General features: G+C 39.0%; 2 protein-coding genes across 8 annotated transcripts in view; one reads left to right on the top strand and one right to left on the bottom strand.

Moving 5' to 3' along the window:
* LOC120423418 (homeobox protein prospero) overlaps nt 1-19,858 on the bottom strand; it is a 126,995-nt gene that overhangs the window by 76,065 nt on the left and 31,072 nt on the right. The gene's annotated exons all lie outside the window — the stretch shown is intronic.
* Nucleotides 8,790-9,560, top strand: LOC120432035 (uncharacterized). The gene has a single exon (XM_039597169.1). It carries the CDS (start codon nt 8,790-8,792, stop codon nt 9,558-9,560), a length of 771 nt encoding a protein of 256 aa, XP_039453103.1.

The raw sequence follows: 19,858 nt of genomic DNA, 5'->3' as shown, positions 1-19,858 counted from the left end.
TAAGCAATCCAGAGATTTTTTAGTTAAAAAAAATCAAAAAAAGAAAATAAGCCAGCCCTAAATTTTATAAGTCAGTTATACATATTTGACTCTTAATCTTTGTGTTAGTTCTACTTGGTAGATAATGTTATGTTAAGAAAATTGTTACGTGGCTTGAAAAAGCAAAGAAGTTAAGAACAGATAGTGCAACGTTTATTTTTTGTTTTTGTTTTTTTATGCCCTCAAAAGACTGGCTGCGCTAGGGTTAGATTAGATTCGATTAGATTAGATAGTGCTACATTGAAAATTGGTGAAGAAAAGGTTTAGTTTATTGACAAATAATATAAAATGAAGCATAAAAAGTACATTCTGTAATTTTTACATAACTTTTTCAAGGTTATTTCTACATTTTGTACGTTCTGTGAAATTGCGTGGAATTTGGGGCTATGACCCAAGTAACATTTTTTCTAGGAGTTCTACAAGAGCTCTTCAAGATAGCTACAGCATAGCAGTTTGGACCGCGGTAGGATAAAATTCTCTTCAAAACTTCTTCAGGAGTTTGGAAGAGTACTTGAAGAGATTTTTATCCTACCGCGGTCCAAACTGCTATGCTGTAGCTACACAGAAAAAAAAAGTTGAATTTTGGAATGTTGAAAATTTGGTAGGTTGAATATTACCTCTTTTTTTGAGTAATATTACATAAAAAATGTGTAAAAATGTGAACCTGATGAATATTCATCAAAAACTGATGAAAATTCATCATTTTCTGGGGTAAAATTCATCATTTTTTTAGCCACAAAATCTGTCACCATTTCCTGATGAATATTACCATCATTTTTTTTCTGTGTATCTTGAAGAGCTCATGTAGATTTCCTGGAAAAAAATGTTACTTGGGGAAATTAAGATCCCCGTGAAATTTTCAATTTTTGTGCGTGAAAAATCACTAAGCCAAGCTATAAGGGCCGATTTTTCAACTAACGATACCTTAGGCACTATTGTTTTCGATTTTCAATTTAAAATTAAACTTTTGTGAAACTTTCTGCTCTTTTCAATACCATTATTTTTAAAATTTTAGAATCAAGAATAACTAAAGTTATAACTAAAAAACTAACTTAATCCACCTATGTGGTTGATGCTTTCCTCATTTTTAATATAAGTGGTTTGCCAGCTATTTTCATTTAGATCCAGAAAAATAAGTACACATATATAACTTAAGTGGTCATAACTCGAGACAGGGTTTCCAGATCTCCAATGTTGTGGACTCGTTGGAAAGTTCTCTCGATTACCTAACCAACGATGGGTCGGATGATGGATCCGGACATCGTTTACATACATTTAAGTGAGATCCGGCTTCAAAAAAGTACATAAATATCACATAAGTGGTCATAACTCGAGACAGGGTTGTCAGATCTTCAATGTTGTCCTCGTTGGAAAGGTCTCAACGATGGGTCGGATGATGGATCCGGACATCGTTTACATGCATATAAATGAGATCCGGATGTATGTGAAAACACATTTTAATACATAACTTTTGAACTAGTTATCGAAACTTCAAACAATTCAATAGCGATGTATGGGACCATGAACCAAGTCGAATGCAACCGGTTTGATCAAAATCGGTTCAGCCAGTGCTGAGAAAACTCAGTGAGAATTTTGGTCACATACATACATACACACACACGTACACACACACAGACATTTGTTCAGTTTTCGATTCTGAGTCGATATGTATACATGAAGGTGGGTCTTTGAGCTTTTAATAAAAAGTTCATTTTTAGAGCAGGATTATAGCCTTACCTCAGTGAGGAAGGCAAAACGGTGCACATTATCAAAAAATGTGATAAGACATTTTCGATTGCAAATTTGATTTTATATTGACTTTATATTCGATTTATCCAAAAAATAAAAATTTGTCATATATAAAAAAGGATTATCTCCAGTACCACATTTTGCACCATCCTTAACTCTACCGCAAAAGATGACTTTTCAGTCTCCTAAACCTTACCAAAAAAATTCAAAAGATTTTAAGTGACCAAAAGAAAAAAGAAATTTTTTTCCGTGTACCTTTAAAAAATCCTAATAATTGACTAAAGTTTTGCTGAAATCACCAATTTAATCAGAAAATGCCTTCTGAAGATAAAGTTGTAAAAAATTTCGCATTTCCGTTTTATATTATCAGCACGAAAAATTGGGGCTTATTTTGGCTTGAAAAAAACTTTAAAAAAAACAAAATCCAGATTAAATATAAAATCCATCAACTGTGAATTCATCAATCCAACAATATTTAAAACGATTCAAATCACAAACAAAATCAAAAATCACCCATGCACGTAAAAACCCTCGACCGTGTAACTGACCTACGCAAAATGTATTAAGCATTCGAAAGACAATGTGAGTCTGTCTTCGTGCCCCGTTTCGCGGATTGACTCTGTTTCCTCAAGTCAAGTCTGGCGAACCAGTTTCTACCGATTCCGTTTGTATGAAATTATGATAAAATTTGAATAAATGTTTCAATCCGACAGCCAGCCAGTAAAACGGCTCGATTTGACGACCTTGTGTATTATCCCTTTTAAAGATAGAAGGCGATTACCTGAAGAAAAAAAAATGATCTGAAAGGCAGATGCAAGTTGTGTCACAATCTTGGCAGGTAATTGAAACAACTTTTTGATTTCATTTTGCCGCTTGAAAAAGTTAAACAAAATATCATTCTTGCCCCGAACAAAACGGCCAGCTGCGGAATGTTGTGCATTGGATCTGGGTTGTATCGTTTATGACAGGACTTGTCGACTGTTGAAATGAAAAAAAAAAGTTAACGCTCAAGTGTTTCACTTTGGTATCAACTTTCGGGTTGAGGCAGAAGATGGACAACATTTCGATTGTAGTTTGCCACAATGTCGACACACGTTGAGGAGACAGATCTAAATCTTATGAATCCATATTTCTTTCCTTTTTGCAATACTAAGTTTCTGATATCAGGTTTGTCTGAAAATTCGACCAAACTGGTCTCTTAACGAAGTCTCTTAATTTGGATGTCGTGTCCAAAAGTTCAACTTTGTGGCATTTTTGTTGATTCCCATCAGAACTCAGTCACCTTAAATGATTGTGGCAGCAATCAGTTTGAACCATTTTTTAAACATTGTATTTGCAGTTCTCACACTTTTGCAGAAGACATTAACTTACATCAAACACTGCAAATATGGTCATTATTCAGAAGTAAACGACTTCATTATCGGGCACAACTCGGGGTGAAAAAATAAAACGAACCCACAGTTCCATCAAAATGATGAGGCCATTCAACATAATTTCCTGTTTCGGAGACCTGGCGTAAACTGTCTGCGGAATTGGTAGAAGTCTCGTGAGGTTGGTTTTTTTTTCGTTTTTTTCGTTTTCTACCTGCCCCATCAACCAAGTCCAAATTGTTCCATAAGGTCCACCGGACCTCTAATGAGGTGAGAGCCGTTATGTTGCAGTTCGAGAGGGGCGCATTGGGGTCAGGGGTGCCAGTAGTGGTGGTTAAGGTTGAGTTGCTAAAACAAAAAAAGAAGCGATCTTCATTTCACGTGCAGAATATTAATTCTCACGTTGAAGCGACGGAGAGAATATTGTTGTTGGGGAATCGACAGGGATGAAACAAAAGGTTATTTTTACATTAAAAATTGATTTTAACAAATATTTTCATGTTTCAATCAGTTTGCAGAGATTTTTCTAAAGAAATATTTTACAAAATCGATAAAATAATTTAAAATAGAAATTTATGTTCGACCCACTAAGTTTTTTGAGTAAAAACCCTCTGAAAAAGTTAGTATAAAGAGTGGATTTTATAACATATTTATTGAAGTGAAATCTTAAAAAAAAAACTTCCAAATTTTGAAATTCAGAGAATTTGAAAAAAAAAAAACACCTTGGAACAATTTAAACAAATTTGTTAGCATTAAAATTTTAAAATTATAAATAAAATGCTCAAAAACAAACTAAGTTAATTGATTTATAAGCTATACTCCCTTCCTGAAGAATGCCTTTAAAAACACTCAAAAAGTTTATCCCATAAGTCAGCATTGAAAATTGTTGTATTTGTTTAGAACTTAGAAAGTTATGTTATAAAAATACGATTGAGATTAAAGTTCGCAACTTTGTAAAAAGGCGCGATTTATGAAAAAAAGCAAATCATTAAAAAAAATGCAATTTAAAGAAAATTCCAGATGAGCCAAAAGGTTTGAAGATCTAATAAATTTCTGTGTAATGAGAAACGAAGTTTAATTTATTGAAAATGAGCAATTCTCTACAATTTCGCAAATCTACATTTAATGGTTTTTTTTTATAATTGTATGAAACTTTGTTTATCGATTTCTTATGTCTTTACAAGCCATTTGCATCATTAGTTCCTAGAAAAATGCTATGAAAACATTCGAAAATTTGTGTCTTGATGCATTTGCTGATCGATTTGGTGTCTTCGGGAAAGTTGAGGTTATACTTAAGATTATTCAGAAAAAAGAGCCACCCTTAAAAAAAAATTTCAGACATTTAAAATCACGACTTATATTAAAAAAAAGCTTCAATCATATTATATTGCCCTTTTGAAATGTAAGTCATGATTTCAAAAATCTAGAATATTTAAAAAATAAAAAGTTTAGCACTAAGTTTCACTTTTCAACATTGCAAATCTGATCAATGCTTTCCAATACATCTTCGATTGAAAATTTAGGATCAATTGAGTAAAACTTAAAAAAAAACCTATTTTTTGCTAATTTTCAGGTCAGATCAACAATGCCAAAAAAATCAAATTGTAGATAATTTTCTCAGCTTTTTGAATGTATTTTTTTAACGATGGATAAGAATAAATACTTTTTTTTAAATTGAGAAAAGAAAATTGTATTGAATAATTTTACATAAAAATGGCTATGACTAAAAAGCGGTGCACTTTATCAAAGTTTTACAATAGTAGTTTATGCAACAAGTTGCAAAAACACGAGTCGTACATTTATCCAACGAGGTTTACCGAGTTGGATAAATACGACGAGTGTTGAAAAATCATGTTTTGCAACGAGTTCCATACACATTTTTTTGCAATTCCGAAAAACACTCTTTGAATAGAATCAAGGGTCCTGATTTTCAGTTCAATGAACAGAAACCACTCACTCATTGCCTATCCATTCGTCGCCTATTCCAACCCGCTAGCATTCATGAGCGAATGAGTCTCGCAAGCAGCCAGCGAGTGGCCCGAACTGCTCACTCAGCGAACAAATACATCGTGAAAATATTTGCCTACTCCGTCGCTCGACGACACTCACACACTACCATGCTCAGCAAAGAACCACTCTCACAAAATGCCAGCGCGGCAGTCTTTTTGTCTTCACGCCCTCAGTTTGCCATCAATTTGATTTTTCTTGGTGGAAGTTTCTTTGAATGGTGTCTATAATGTTATGAAAACAAAATAAATGCACAATTTAATTGATAAAATTGATTTTGGGCAACCCAAATCAATGAGTATAACGCAGCACATCAGTCGAGAAATGTTTTCAGTTAAGAGTGATCGGAGACGATCGGCCTGACTGAACCGTTCGGAGACTGAGCCGATCAGAGAGAGAAGAGTAGAAAAGAGAGTGTTCGGGAGCGAATGGTGACAGAGTGACAAACGGTAGGAATTCATCAGGGCAGTATCGCGTGGCCTGCTATTTGTGCTCGCGAATGGAGTGGTTGATTTTGAGCAATCAGTACCCTTGAATTTAGCTACTCAGACTCCTGGTCCTGAAACGTTTCCGATTTCGACTCTACAGCCAGCTCAATCTTCAAAACTCAAATCTCAAATCTCCATCACTCCACTCCTTTAACCCTGATCATTATCCAACGAATCACTTCATCATTCTGCCGCGAGATGATTTATACCTACTCCGTTTCTTGCACTGGCGCGGAGTGCAAGGAAGCGCAATCTTGCGACCACTTTGCGCGCCAGTCTGTCACCGTTTGACCATGTGGCCAAAGTTGACGCGCTTCCAGACGTTCACCGGCTGCTGGCCGGGGGCGTGTGGGTCTGCCCGGTCTCCCCGCGGAATCATTGCAGCAGATTTATTTGTTTTAAATTAGCGTAACATAATAACGAGAAGTGACATATTGTCGTCTGACTGCGGTGGTGCGCTGCTCCCCAGGACTTGCGGCGTGGCGCGAAAAAAGTGCGACATTTCGCGGCGTTATTTGCGACGGGCCAAGATTTGCTGGCGTGTTAATCCGGTGGGTAAATATTTTAAATGCCTAATGAGGTATGAACAAACATTGAGGCAAATTACCAAAGGAAAGCACCGCGCGGCGCGCGGTCTCAAGACCGGAATGGCCGTGCGTAAATTTTAATGATGTCTTTGTTAGGCTCACGAGTCTGATTGACAAAGTTGGTGAAATGTCAATGACAGGATTAGTTGGCGCTCTTTTTACTATGTCATTGTGACAATATAAGAATTATGAGTTTTTAACAGTTCCTGATTTGAAATGGTCACTTAATGGTCAAGTCCACAGTTTGACCAACAGTTGAGCAAACAATGATTGGCTCAAAACATGTGTAATTTGGACTCAACAGTACTTGTTAGATTGTTTCCACTTACTAAAAAAAAGTAATTTTGGCACTAGCGTAGGACAAAAACTAGAATCTAGAGAGGCCAAATCGGAAAAGAATTTTTTTTTTTTATTGATCTTATTTCTAGAGAAAGCTCAGCCACGCCAATCGAAGCACGGAGAAGAGAGCAGAAAAAAAAACCGCAGCAAACTTGACCTTTTTCGCGGAGTTGTCTCCTCTTGGCACACCCCCTCTCCACCAAAGCGATCAGGCAGAGTGCACCCTCGATGATCATGAATCACGATAAAATGCAACAAGGTACACAAATAATAAAACACGCCGCCGCCGACGACGACGACACGATGTTTTGGAGTTCGTACGAGCAAAAAAAAAACAGGTTTATTACCCTTGCAAACTGGAGGCGCAGGTCGGAACTTAAACTGGGTCCCAATAGGGAATCACAGAGGAGTAATTCGGAAAAAACATGGTTTTTGATAGTGTTTACTGTATCATTGTAAAAATTTACGACAGATGAATTTTATCACCTGAATCGTGCTCACTCAATTTCATCAATAAACATTGTTTCTCTTTCAAAAGACAGTTAACAACACACTGTTAACAGACAGTTAACAAACAACAGGGCAGGTATAAAATGCATTTTCAAAAAATATTTATCATTCAAATGTTTAAACTATGGCTTTTATTTTAAATTTTTATACTTTTATCTTTATTTTTGCCCCCCTTCGAAATTGGCCAGAGTTGAGGGAAATAAACTTCAAAAATATTTGCAACGGCCTAACTCGACTGTAATTTTTTTTGTAGCATATCATTTAATTGCAAATTTCATGTACTATTCGAATCCGCAATAACCCAGAACCCATTTAAAAATTTCGTGTTTTTTTACAATTTTCTACAAAGTTGTAGAGGAGACAGTTACAAAATATTGACCGGGGGGCTTTATACATTATACATGTATGCATTCACGTTTTATAAATCATAATAAAACAAAAAAAAATTATGGAAAAATATCAATGAATTTCTGGAAATATTTTTATCCAAAACTTACGTTTGGTACTGCGGTCTCAAAATTCAAAATTTGTTAAAAGATTAAAAAGTCTTTATTTCATTTAAAAAGCATAATGATAAAAAATGTGTTTTGAATAGTTTACAAACAATTTCAGGTTTTTACTTCTACTTTTTATTTATTGCTCCCCATTTTTTTGAGGAAATATAAAAGAGGGAGGAGGGAAAAAAAATTAAAAATTGCAATAGTCTAAATCAAATTATTTCAATTTATGAAAGTTTCGGAATATTTTGCTTATTAGGCGGGTCACTTGTCTTAAAATTGAAATCAACCGGTTGGACATATTTTTTATTATCACATTTTTAAGAACTTTTCAAAACTTCAAATCCTGAAAGATGCGAGAAAGTCTCTACTATAAATATAATGAAACTTCACCTTTTTAAAACATTTGAGATTTTTTTTCTAAGTCCAGTTTAATATTAACAATTTTTGATTATTTGGGTGGATGATTCCTGAGAAAGTTAAAAATGGCCACCTTTTTTTGTTTTCTGTTCTCATTTTGAAGAAAAATTTCGATTTCGTTACAAATTATATTATTTTTTTCCTATTGATTTTAAATTAGGTTTTTGAAAAGAGAGATTAAATCCTAAAAATTATTTTGAATGGGCTGAATGTCGCAGAAAATTCAAACTATTTTATTCATTTTGGATGGACAAGATTGTTGAACTTTGATTTGATAAAAATTTCAATAAAAGGTAAACTGATAAAACAGAAGCAAAAAAGTAAAAAAATAGTTCAATGAATGATAATACGCATGCCCTACTTTTGGTTTTAAAATATAAATAGAGCTCATCCATAAACCAGGTCGATTTTTTTTTTGAAAATTATGAGATATTTTGTGTAACGTTCAAACTTAGTTAAGATTTTTTTTAAATTATTGAATAATAATATATAATGAAGTGTGGGTTACGCCTTACACACACCAAGCAAGTCGAGTGTGTTACCTTATGTGACACAACCTTGACCACTCAGAATTGTCTCACTCCAATCAGACGAAACACGCGGAGAAAGTCGTAATCAATAAACATCAGTTAGTTAGTTATTAAACCTCGTTTTAATCGTCGACTCCGGATTAAGTCCCCACATTGGTGACCCCGACACCGCGGAAATAGTTTTTACCGTTGTTCGAACGCGCTCGCTCCGGTTATCCGAGAAAAATCGTTCCGACGTGGAACATAACCTCAAATGTCGACCGAAAACAACAACGCAGAAGTTGCTGCAACTGCAGCAGTTTCAATCAAGTTGCCGGATTTCTGGAAGAATGACCCGGTGATGTGGTTTGCCCAGGCCGAAGCGCAGTTTGCCTTGGGTAGGGTCGTGAACGACGAGACGAAATATTACCACATTATCGGGAAGGTGGACCAGACCGTCATTTGCCACATCTCGGATTTAGTGGTAGCTCCTCCAGCTGACAACAAGTATGCTGCCGTCAAAGAAAGGTTGATTTTCCGCTTTGTGCTCTCTGCGGAAACTCGGCTGGAGAGATTGCTTGGTTCGTACGAACTGGGCGATTTGCGTCCTACGCATCTGCTGGCGAAGATGCGCGAGCTGGCAATCGGATTGAAAGTAGACGACAACCTGCTCAAAATGCTCTTCATTCAGCGGCTTCCGGTAAACGTTCGTCCAATCCTAAGCTGTCACGACGGAACATTGGACAAGTTGGCTGAAATGGCCGACAAGATGGTGGGGGTTACGAGCTCTCTGACGACGCCCGCCGTTGACGACGCAGCTGGACCAAGCGGCGCCTTCGGTCTTCAAGAACAGGTAGATTTTCTGACCGCCGAAGTTCGTCGATTGACGACGTCTGAACGCACACGGAACCGATCGGCCTCTCGAGGCCGTTCCTCGTCGAAATCAAGAACCGGATCGCAGAAGGAAGTGTGCTGGTACCACCGTAAATACGGTCGAGATGCTCACCAGTGCCGTGAACCCTGTGCGTTCAATTCAAAAAACTAAGTTCTTCCCCACTGGAAACGGCGAAAGTGGGGGGAGAACACGAAAGCCGCCGACTGACCATCTACGATCCTGTGTCCAGCACCCGGTTCCTGATCGATACCGGGTCAGATGTCTCCATCATACCGGCAAGTAGACGAGATCGAGCAGAAGGTATTCCAACACAACAACTGCATGCGGCAAACGGAAGCCGTATTAAAACGTACGGATCGAGGTTCATGACCACTAGTCTGGGTCTGCGACGTAGCTTCACTTGGCAGTTTCTCGTTGCGGAGGTGACGATGTAGATAATTGGAGCAGATTGGCTGGCACATTTTGGCATTATCGTGGACTTGCGGAATCGACGTTTGGTGGACGAGAAAACGGGGCTCAAATCGGTTGGTGGTGTGATGACAGTTGATCTGCACACCGTCACTGTCGTGGACGCCAAACACCCGTTCGGCGAAATGTTGCACGAGTTCCGTGAAGTGACACTCCCTTCGACGCTGCAGACTCAAACTCAACGGGAAGTAACGCATCATATTGTCACCAAAGGACCGCCGGTGGCTTCGAAGGCGCGGCGAATGCACCCGGAGAAGTTGAAGGCCGCCAAGGAGGAGTTCCGGACAATGTGCGACTTGGGAATCTGCCGTCCGTCAAGCAGCAGCTGGGCCAGCCCCCTGCACTGCGTTCCCAAGAAGAACGGCACGTGGCGGTTCGTGGGCGATTATCGCCGGTTGAATCAAGTGACTGTTCCTGACCGCTATCCGGTGCCCCACATACACGACCTGTTGAACTCCTTCGACGGTAAGTCTGTTTTTACGACGCTGGACTTGGAACGGGCTTACCATCAAATTCCAGTTGAAGAGAGCGACATACCCAAAACGGCAGTAATTACCCCATTCGGTCTTTTTGAGTTTACCCGGATGCAATTTGGTCTCTGCAACGCGAGCCAGACATTCCAACGTTACATGAACCAAATTTTCGGTGACTTGGACTTTGTTGTCGTCTTTATAGACGATATCTGCATCGCCTCTTCATCTGCGGAACAGCACCGCGCTCACCTGCGCGTAGTCTTCGAGAGGCTCCGAGAGCACAACTTGGTTATCAACGTCGAGAAGAGCTGCTTCGCCCAGCCCGAGGTGGAGTTCTTGGGGTACCTGATCAACTCGGCCGGTGTTCGACCGCTGCCTGCCCGTGTTGAAGCTATTTTGCAGTACGAGCGTCCAACTACGGTGAAGGACCTTCGCCGTTTCCTCGCCTTGTTGAATGGGTACAAACGATTCATTCGGCGTGCAACGGACCTCCAAGCGAACCTGCGAAAGCTGATTCCGGACAATCGCAAGAACGACGGCCGGAAGTTGGAGTGGTCGGCAGACGCAGCAGCCAGTTTTGAAGAGTGCAAGCAATCACTAGCTCAAGCCGCTTTACTTCACTATCCAGCAGCCAACAAACCGCTGGGGCTTATGATCGATGCTTCAAACACCGCTGCGGGAGCCGTTCTGCAGCAGCTTAGCGGAGGCGTTTGGGAACCTCTCGGGTTCTACTCGGAAAAGTTCTCCAAATCGCAGCAGAACTATTCGACCTTCGGACGTGAGCTGACTGCTATGAAGATGTCGGTGAAGTATTTCCGGCATTTCCTCGAGGGACCAAATTTTACCATCTTTACCAATCACCGGCCACTGACGTACGCTTTAGCAACGGATTCGAACTCTCGGCTGCCGCACGAGCAGCGGTACCTCCGCTTCATATCGGAGTTCACCAGGGACATTCGGCATGTAAGCGGCACAGACAACTACGTAGCCGATGCGTTGTCACGTGTAGAAAGTGTTTCTTCTCCAAGTTCGGTTGATTTTCAATCGATTGCCAAGGATCAAGCCGGGGACATTGAGCTACAACAACTGCTGAAGTCGACGACAACGTCTCTCAAGTTCGAATCAAGAACGTTGCCAGGGTGTTTGCAGCGGATGTATTGCGATACGTCACGTGGCAACCCAAGGCCTTTTGTCCCGAACGCGCACCGCCTCGCAGTCATGAAGCACTTCCACGGAATCGCTCACACAGGGTCAAAGCCAACAAGGAAGCTGATAGCGGAACGTTTCGTGTGGCCGTCAATGAACAAGGAAATCAACGCATTTGTCCGTAACTGCCTGGATTGTCAACGCTCTAAGGTTACTCGCCACACTGTTGCTCCGTTCCGGGATTTCGAGTTGCCGAAAGCAAGGTTTCGGCACATCCACATCGACCTGGTTGGCCCTCTACCACCATCAAATGGTCACCGATATCTCTTGACCATCATCGACCGATTTTCCCGGTGGCCGGAAGCCATTCCTCTGGTGGACATGACTGCGGCGTCGGTGGCTGAGGCGCTGTATTCGACCTGGATTTCCCGTTTCGGTGTGCCCGAGGACGTGACCACGGATCAAGGGCGTCAATTCGAGTCCGACCTCTTTCGGGAGCTGACGCGCATTCTTGGAGTTCACCACATTAGGACTACCGCCTACCACCCGCAAGCAAATGGCATGGTTGAGCGGTTCCATAGAACTCTGAAGGCAGCGATCATGTGCGTGAATCCCAAGGACTGGTTCTACGAACTGCCGCTGATTCTCCTGTGTTTACGAACTGCCTACAGGGACGATCTACAGTGTTCAGCAGCGGATTTGGTGTACGGCCAAACTCTTCGTATTCCGGGAGAGTTCCTGGAAGCCCCTACGCAGAACATGGATCAAGCCGAATTCTCGAAAGTGCTCCACCGTTCGTTCGAAAAGGTCAAGCCGATTAAACCCGATCGCCATGGTACCCGGAAGTTCTTCGTGAGTCCGGAGTTGAAGGAGTGTACACATGTATTCGTACGTGTCGACACTGTGAAGCGTCCTATACAGCATCCGTACGATGGACCGCACCGGGTGTTGCGTCGCGATGCCAAGTGGATGGATGTTCTAGTTGCCGGGAAGACGCAGCGGATTTCGATCGACCGGCTCAAGCCGGCATTTATGCTCAACCAGGAGTTGGACTATCCAGCGGATGATCACCGTACAAAAGTTACACCGTCGGGACATCGGGTCAGATTCCTGGTGTAACTGGGGGGGCCCTGTGGGTTACGCCTTACACACACCAAGCAAGTCGAGTGTGTTACCTTATGTGACACAACCTTGACCACTCAGAATTGTCTCACTCCAATCAGACGAAACACGCGGAGAAAGTCGTAATCAATAAACATCAGTTAGTTAGTTATTAAACCTCGTTTTAATCGTCGACTCCGGATTAAGTCCCCACAGAAGCATAAAAAGTAGTTTCTGTGATTTAAACAAAAGATTTTCAGAGTTATTTTAACATTTTTCACGTTCCGCGAAATTTGCGTGAAATTTGGTGTTTTGAAATTGAGGTCCCCGTGAAATTTGCTTTTTCCGAGTGTGAAAAATTACTAAGCCTAAGTAATATTCATGGTGCTGACAGATTTTGTGTCAAAAAAAGTACAACATTACATCAGGAACTGATGAATTCTCATCAGTTTTTGATGAATTTTTATCATATTCACATTTTTACACATTTTTTACGTAAAATTACTGAAATATGTTCAACCTACCAAAATTTCAACCTATTTTTTTAATTTAACATTCTACTTTTTTTTCTGTGTATTCAAGTTAATTATTAAAAGTAATATTATTTATGTTTATTTAATATTATTAAGGTGCCTTAAACCAAAATGTGGTAATTCATCGCCAGGTGACTGATATTAGAAATCCGGAAAATAATTTATCATGAAACGTGCATCCGAAACAAAAGCTTAAGAAACTGAAATAAAATCATTTTCAGACTGTTTAATACAAAGTAAAACATTGTGTAAATTTTGAAATTGTAAATTAGACCTGTTCAATATTACCTTTTTTATTTTGTAATATTACCTTTTTGATAGAAAATTACTCATTTTTTCTGATATAAAAGATGTTCTCATCCCAGATGTACTATTACCATGATTTTTTTACTGTGTATTAAGCAACCCCATAAAATCAAAACTCCAAATTTGACGAAAACTCCTTCTACATGTCAGAATTTTATATATATTTTTCCTTTGAGTGTAGACTAGGGTAACATTTTTTTTCATGTGACGCCCCTGGCTCGAATCCTCAGTTCAAATTAAAGCTTCTGTGCAGAAGCAGGCTTGGTCGAATGGTTACGCTGTCCGCTTTGCAAGCGGATGATCATGACCTGGGGTGGAAGGTTCCTTGGAGTAAAAAGAGGTTTGGGTGCTCTCGCCGTTCAAGCCTTTGGACTCCAAGGTTCGAGCAAAAACTTGCAATAGAGACCACACTAGACCTGGGGGTCGTTAAAGAAGATAGTGTGAGTTTTGTTTTGATGGTTTTTTTTTTTGCCAATTTTGAGCCAAATAGGTTTAGATTTAAGGGTTGCTATTTTCATGGGAAAACTATGCAATAAATATTGTCATTTGACTGTCGTCCAAATTGACTGCAATCAATTTGATTTTTTTTTTATTAAAGAGTATGCAGGAAGCTCGCTTATCAATTTTGACATTTAGATCACAGTTCAAATTTATTTGTTGTTGATGTACTTGATCTTTAGTTCAGCAAGCGCCATGAATTTTTCCGGCTTATATCGACAGGACAAAATCATCTCAAAAAAACCGTTTTGACCAAAATTCTGAAACTTGGAAAGATTTAAAAACATTTTATGTGGTACCAAAGAGACAGTTCTTTTTTTATACTTGATACAACAATTCAAGAAACTAATAGCTCTCTCCTTTCAAATACCCCGCACATCATAAAATATTCAAATAACCTGGACCAAACTTCATAACATCGTTTTTACAGCCTGCCAGCACTCCTGCTACACAAACCGCTCCAACTCCCCAGCTCAGAAGTGTGCCAGGTGGTTCCGGTGCAGCCAATGATAGAAAGTGGCACCCGGAGTTTATTCAATTCTATGTTTATCCTTTGTATCACAACTATGAGCTACTGGCCCCTGCCACAGGTTCTTCTGTTGTACGAGTTCTGTCTTTTATATAGTATAGCAAAGCGTACTGCATTCTATCAATTGTGCACTGTGCGAAATTCTCGGAAGAACTTTACTGTTACTTGTAGTTTGTGTCACTTTCACAGTGCTGCAAACTTGGGCCGGCACAGGTGGTGACATGATAAAATTGCATCTGCATCATCCCCCTGGTTTGTACTCGTCCCTAAGGTTTCACAGTCTCTTTAGTAGATGCAACACCTCACCGAGTGCCACTTTCTATCACTCCCGCACCTATGGTTAGCTGCCAAATGGTCCATTTAAACACAAATGACTGTGAAGCCCAGCCCGGAGTGGTCTATCGTCGGTCACAGACGGCGTTATGCCTCAAACGAGAATCACATCAATAACTGTGTGTGGACAGTCCGGGGTATAACTTATGAAGTGTGAAATTAACCTGGTCCGGTTTGGTCTTCCTCTCTTGCTGACGGAGCAGGGTTTCGATGTCGGATTGTTCGGATCGCCGGCAAACGAGTTTTGATTTATACAATTTGACTAAAAGTAGTTTAAAAGTTGAGCTCGACAGGAAGGTGGAAGGAGTTATCTGTTTTTCTAGCAGGATTTATGACTTTGTTTCTACTCACGGATCGGAGCAGTTTAGAGCGGTACGTACCTGGGAAGGAGAAGATAAAAGAAAGGTGTTAGAATGTTTGGGAATTTTATTATTAAGCTTTAAAAGATCACGCAAAAATTTGAACAAAATAAAAGACAACTTTTAACTTTCAACTTGCGAGAGCAATCAATTTTAACCTAATTGCATTTTTTAACCGTTCTCGCCCGACACATTAATCGAAACGAAGGGAATGCACTTTTCTCTCCGCGCACGTTTCGCATTCGCGCATTGCGATGCGTTTTCTCAGTTCCCCAATTCGTGGAGGCTTTGCCTCACCTGTGGCGAAACGCATCTCCAGACGTATTTGAATTGTTTTAAGAATTAAATGCATTTTGCACGCGACCGGCCTTTCGCCTTCGAAGAAAAAGATATTAATACACCTAGGAGGATTGAGAAGGCTTTTAAAACTTTTTTTTTTGTTTTGAATATATATATATTTTTTTTCAAAAATTTAAATCGCTATTTACTTAATAATCATAATGTTTATTAAAAGATTTTGAAATTGTATCGAATGCAATGATCACGATTTTGTGTTTAAAAAAAAAAGAGGCTTTACGACGATTGTAAGATCAAACGACTGAAAGATAGTGCACAATAGGGTGACAAGAAAAATTTAAAATTTCGGAAAATCGCAAGAGATACCCCCTGGATCGATTCTTTAGGCAAAAACAAGTAACTGTGCCAATTTTGAGCCAAATCGGTTAAGGCTAAGGGGTCGCTTTTCATCGTTGAAGTTTATATGGGGAAAATCGCAAAAATGTATGGGGAAAAACATCGCTTCAGGATTTTTGCAGCAGGTGGCGCAGATCTCGCCCAAAATTGTCCAAGTGTGAGATTCTTGTAGGAAATTTAATTACCTACAACTTTGTAGAAGGGTGCAAGACGATCCGAGTTGATCCTGATGAGTTATTAGCAATGCGATGAAAAGAAATCGGCTTATATACTTGAAAGTATACAAGGGGTATATAGGAAGTATAAGAAAATATTTTTTTCTACAAAAATCACCAAAAATCAGGATCAACTCGGATCGTTTTGCACCCTTCGACAAAGTTGTACGGAATTAAATTTCCTACAAGAATCTCACACTTGGACAATTTTGGGCGCGACCTGCGCCACCTAGCAGATTTTTTTTTTCATAAAATTATTTTTTTAGGTCCTTTTCGGTACTGGGACCTGGTTAGGACCGAGTCGGCCTAGCAGAAAATTACTGAAACGATGTTATTCCCCATACATTTTCGTGATTTTCCCCATATAAACTTCAACGATGAAAAGCGACCCCTTAGCCATAACCGATTTCAAAATTGAAACAGATACTTATTTTTGCCATAGGAATCGAGTCAGAGGGTATCTCTGATGTCGATTTTTTTTATTGTCACCCTAGTGCACAACCTTACTCTGCCTCTACGTGGAATAAGATCTAAAAATTCACTAAAAAACCATTTTTCAACCAATTTTTTTATTTTTAAAATCCGTTAGAACCCGGGTAGACGGTAATAATAGAATTCATGCCATTTCGATAACAAATACTGTTAAAATAACAGCAATATTATGGAATCTACTTGAAAAATAGAAAAAAAAATAGAAGGCAAAAGGTAATAATGGTAGAATAAGCCAAATACTATCAGAATCAAAAATAAAGTAACATTATTAAAGCAAGTTAAAATACTAAAAATTGTTAGCTACAGTGAAGTCTCTGTTTTGATATTGAAGGGAAGATTATTTTGTAACTTTTTTCCATTGGTAGATTTACTAGATTCTTGAAGCGCTCGCGAACTCTGTTCCCAACTTTGAATTATTCAGCTGTTGAAAGGTAGTCTATATTCCAGCTTAGAATAGTTATTTCACACAAGTTATGGTCAAACAACGGAATACCTAAATGAAAATACGAAAAATAAAACAAGAAAAACATGCAACAAGAGATTAACTTTTTTCGTAGAACAAAAGTTGCTCAAAATAAATGTCTAAACCCGGGTAAAATAAAAAAAAAATCGAAAAAAATGAGCATTAAAGAGTTAAGATTCTAAGCAAGGTTCCTGATGACTAAAAAAATACTCATTCACTGCTCTCCCTCTCTGTCTCGGCTAGTTCAGCGAATATTTCAGAGAGGCTGATTGCGCTGTGTCTCTCAAAGCTAACTCAAAATAGTCTGCGATCGCTTTTGTTTTGATAATTTATTAAACTGCTTAAAATCAATGTTATCACAAACATTTTGCGATTTTTTTTGGTAACACAACATAAAATACACATTTGACAGCAATTTCCACCACGCCAAATACAAATTTACAAACTTTGGTAGTACCAAGCCAAAAGAGCGCCGCGCTGGTATTTTGTTAGATTAGGCAAATACAAATCCATAAGGGCAAAAAAATCACAAGGGTGAAGCAATTGCCAAAGTCGCTTGCAGCTATCGAGTTGTGTTCGCTCACGAATCGTTGAGCGCATCAGGACCCTTGATTCTAAGTAGGTAAGTTAGTAAGATTGAATGAATGTCAAAATGTAAGACAGTTAGATTGTTAGACTGTAGGATTGAAAGGCGTGAGATTATAAGTTAGTAAGTTTGAGATTGTAAGACGCATAAAATGCGGATTTATAAGAATTAAAATTAGAAAAATTACAGGATTTTCCACAGAAAGAAAGACAGTGTCAGGCGCTTCGGTTCTCTTTCCCTCATTTTTTTTTCTCTCGATATATGACGAAAGATGGTTTTACATTTTCACGCAGCTTTGGAGGTTCCCCGCTCTGCAACCTTTAAATGTAATGCCATAATTGTCCACTCGTTTTTCGAACCCCCATCAGGAAGCAACCGTCGGCAGCAAAAACTGGTCGACAGCTCAGAAATATGCATTCTTTTTGTCCATGTATGTGTGTGTGGGAATTTGTGGGCCAGCCATACTGGCCAGCCCTTGATGAGGGTGGTGATATTGAATGATGTGAACTCTGTCGATGCTCAGAACTAACTGCTTTTATTTTACTAAAACTATTCCAAGCGCGTTGGTTCTTTACCTGCTTCGAACCCACGCACTGTTTATTGCTAAGACAAGACGAAAGAGGACGAGAGTAATAAAAACGAGACTCAAATAAGGACCTCATCGTTCCTTTTTCGTTTCTCTTTCTCCTCTTCTCAATGTGATCTTAGCATGTGGCCGTGATTGCCACATCACTCACCCCTATACTAAAAAAAGTTGTCAAACTTTTTTTTTCACTAATTCCCTATTATTGAATTTATGTATTGATTTAACAAATTAAAACTGATTTGTAAATTTGAATTTTATCTGAATGCTGGATTATTTGATTTCTTATCTGCATTTCTTCCTTGTATATTTTTAATGTTTATTTCGAATACAACTCGTCTATGGTTAAATGCATTCCTTTTGTTTCATTATTATTTCCAATGAGTGTTTATTTTAATCTATTAATTTGTTTCCTTTCGATCAACGGTTTTGTTTAATGTTAACCTAACCTGTTCTGAATTGCTTTCAAATTGAAATGAGAAGAAGACTCAGAGCAATCCTTGTTTGCAACATTGCTCTGACATCCCTTCCCCCATAATTAAGATTGAAGACCTCATTTCTAAAATCCAATAAAAAACCGAAAGAAAATATTCGAAGTTTTATGTCATCTTTAACAATGTTGAAATCAATTGATTTAAAGAGCTTTTTGTTTTATAAAAAACAACAAAAATGTATCTGAAAATTTTACCTCAGCAAAACATCAGCATACACTCCAACTCTATTTCTAGATGGTCAGGACATCATTTGTGAAAGCACACTAACCTCTACGGGCGTGTCTGCATTTAGCCAAGCACCTACTTGTTCACAAACCTGCCTGCCGTAACGACTGTCGTACATTGACGATCAGTTTAAATTTAAGGACTTTAGTCTTACGCAATTTTAACATGGAAGATCATTGACTCATTTTTAGAGTTTGACTGCCTTTAGCCGGAATTTACCCGTCCATGATTTGCTGCCTTGCCTTTTATGAACAAAAAAATTATTTCCAACATTGTAAAAGAATTTATGGTTTTAATGATGATTAAATCATTTAATTTAATGAATTTACTAACAAAAATAGTTAATTCAATTTGAAAGCCCAATCAGAAAGTTTAAACTAAACACTCTCATACCTTAAATAGATCTTAAATTGCTGCCAGCCTTTAATGACTGACGCCAACGTTGTTGAAATGCTGTTCCGTTGAGTAATGTCCACGGCTCCGTGATGAAGTTGCAGACTCGATCTTCGGCTTTATTTGGTCCCTCTGGCTCCACCACGCTGATATCAACTTCCGTCGCCGGCGAAATACTTCTCAGGAACTCAGGAACACTTTCAAAATTACTTAAAAAAACCTCGGTGTGGGTTTTTTTCCGTTGCTGCCACCATTGTGGGAATTTGTGGGCCAGCCATACTGGCCAGCCCTTGATGAGGGTGGTGATATTGAATGATGTGAACTCTGTCGATGCTCAGAACTAACTGCTTTTATTTTACTAAAACTATTCCAAGCGCGTTGGTTCTTTACCTGCTTCGAACCCACGCACTGTTTATTGCTAAGACAAGACGAAAGAGGACGAGAGTAATAAAAACGAGACTCAAATAAGGACCTCATCGTTCCTTTTTCGTTTCTCTTTCTCCTCTTCTCAATGTGATCTTAGCATGTGGCCGTGATTGCCACATGTGTGTGTGAATG

The sequence above is a fragment of the Culex pipiens genome, chromosome 1 (genome assembly GCF_016801865.2).
Source record: "Culex pipiens pallens isolate TS chromosome 1, TS_CPP_V2, whole genome shotgun sequence".
NCBI lineage: Eukaryota > Metazoa > Arthropoda > Insecta > Diptera > Culicidae > Culex > Culex pipiens.
Note: the sequence above shows the minus strand (reverse complement) of the source record. Positions and strands in the feature narration are given on the sequence as shown.

Excerpts from the sequence above, each read along its gene's own strand:
- LOC120432035 (XM_039597169.1), top strand. The coding sequence starts at position 8,790 with ATGTCGACCGAAAACAACAACGCAGAAGTTGCTGCAACTGCAGCAGTT.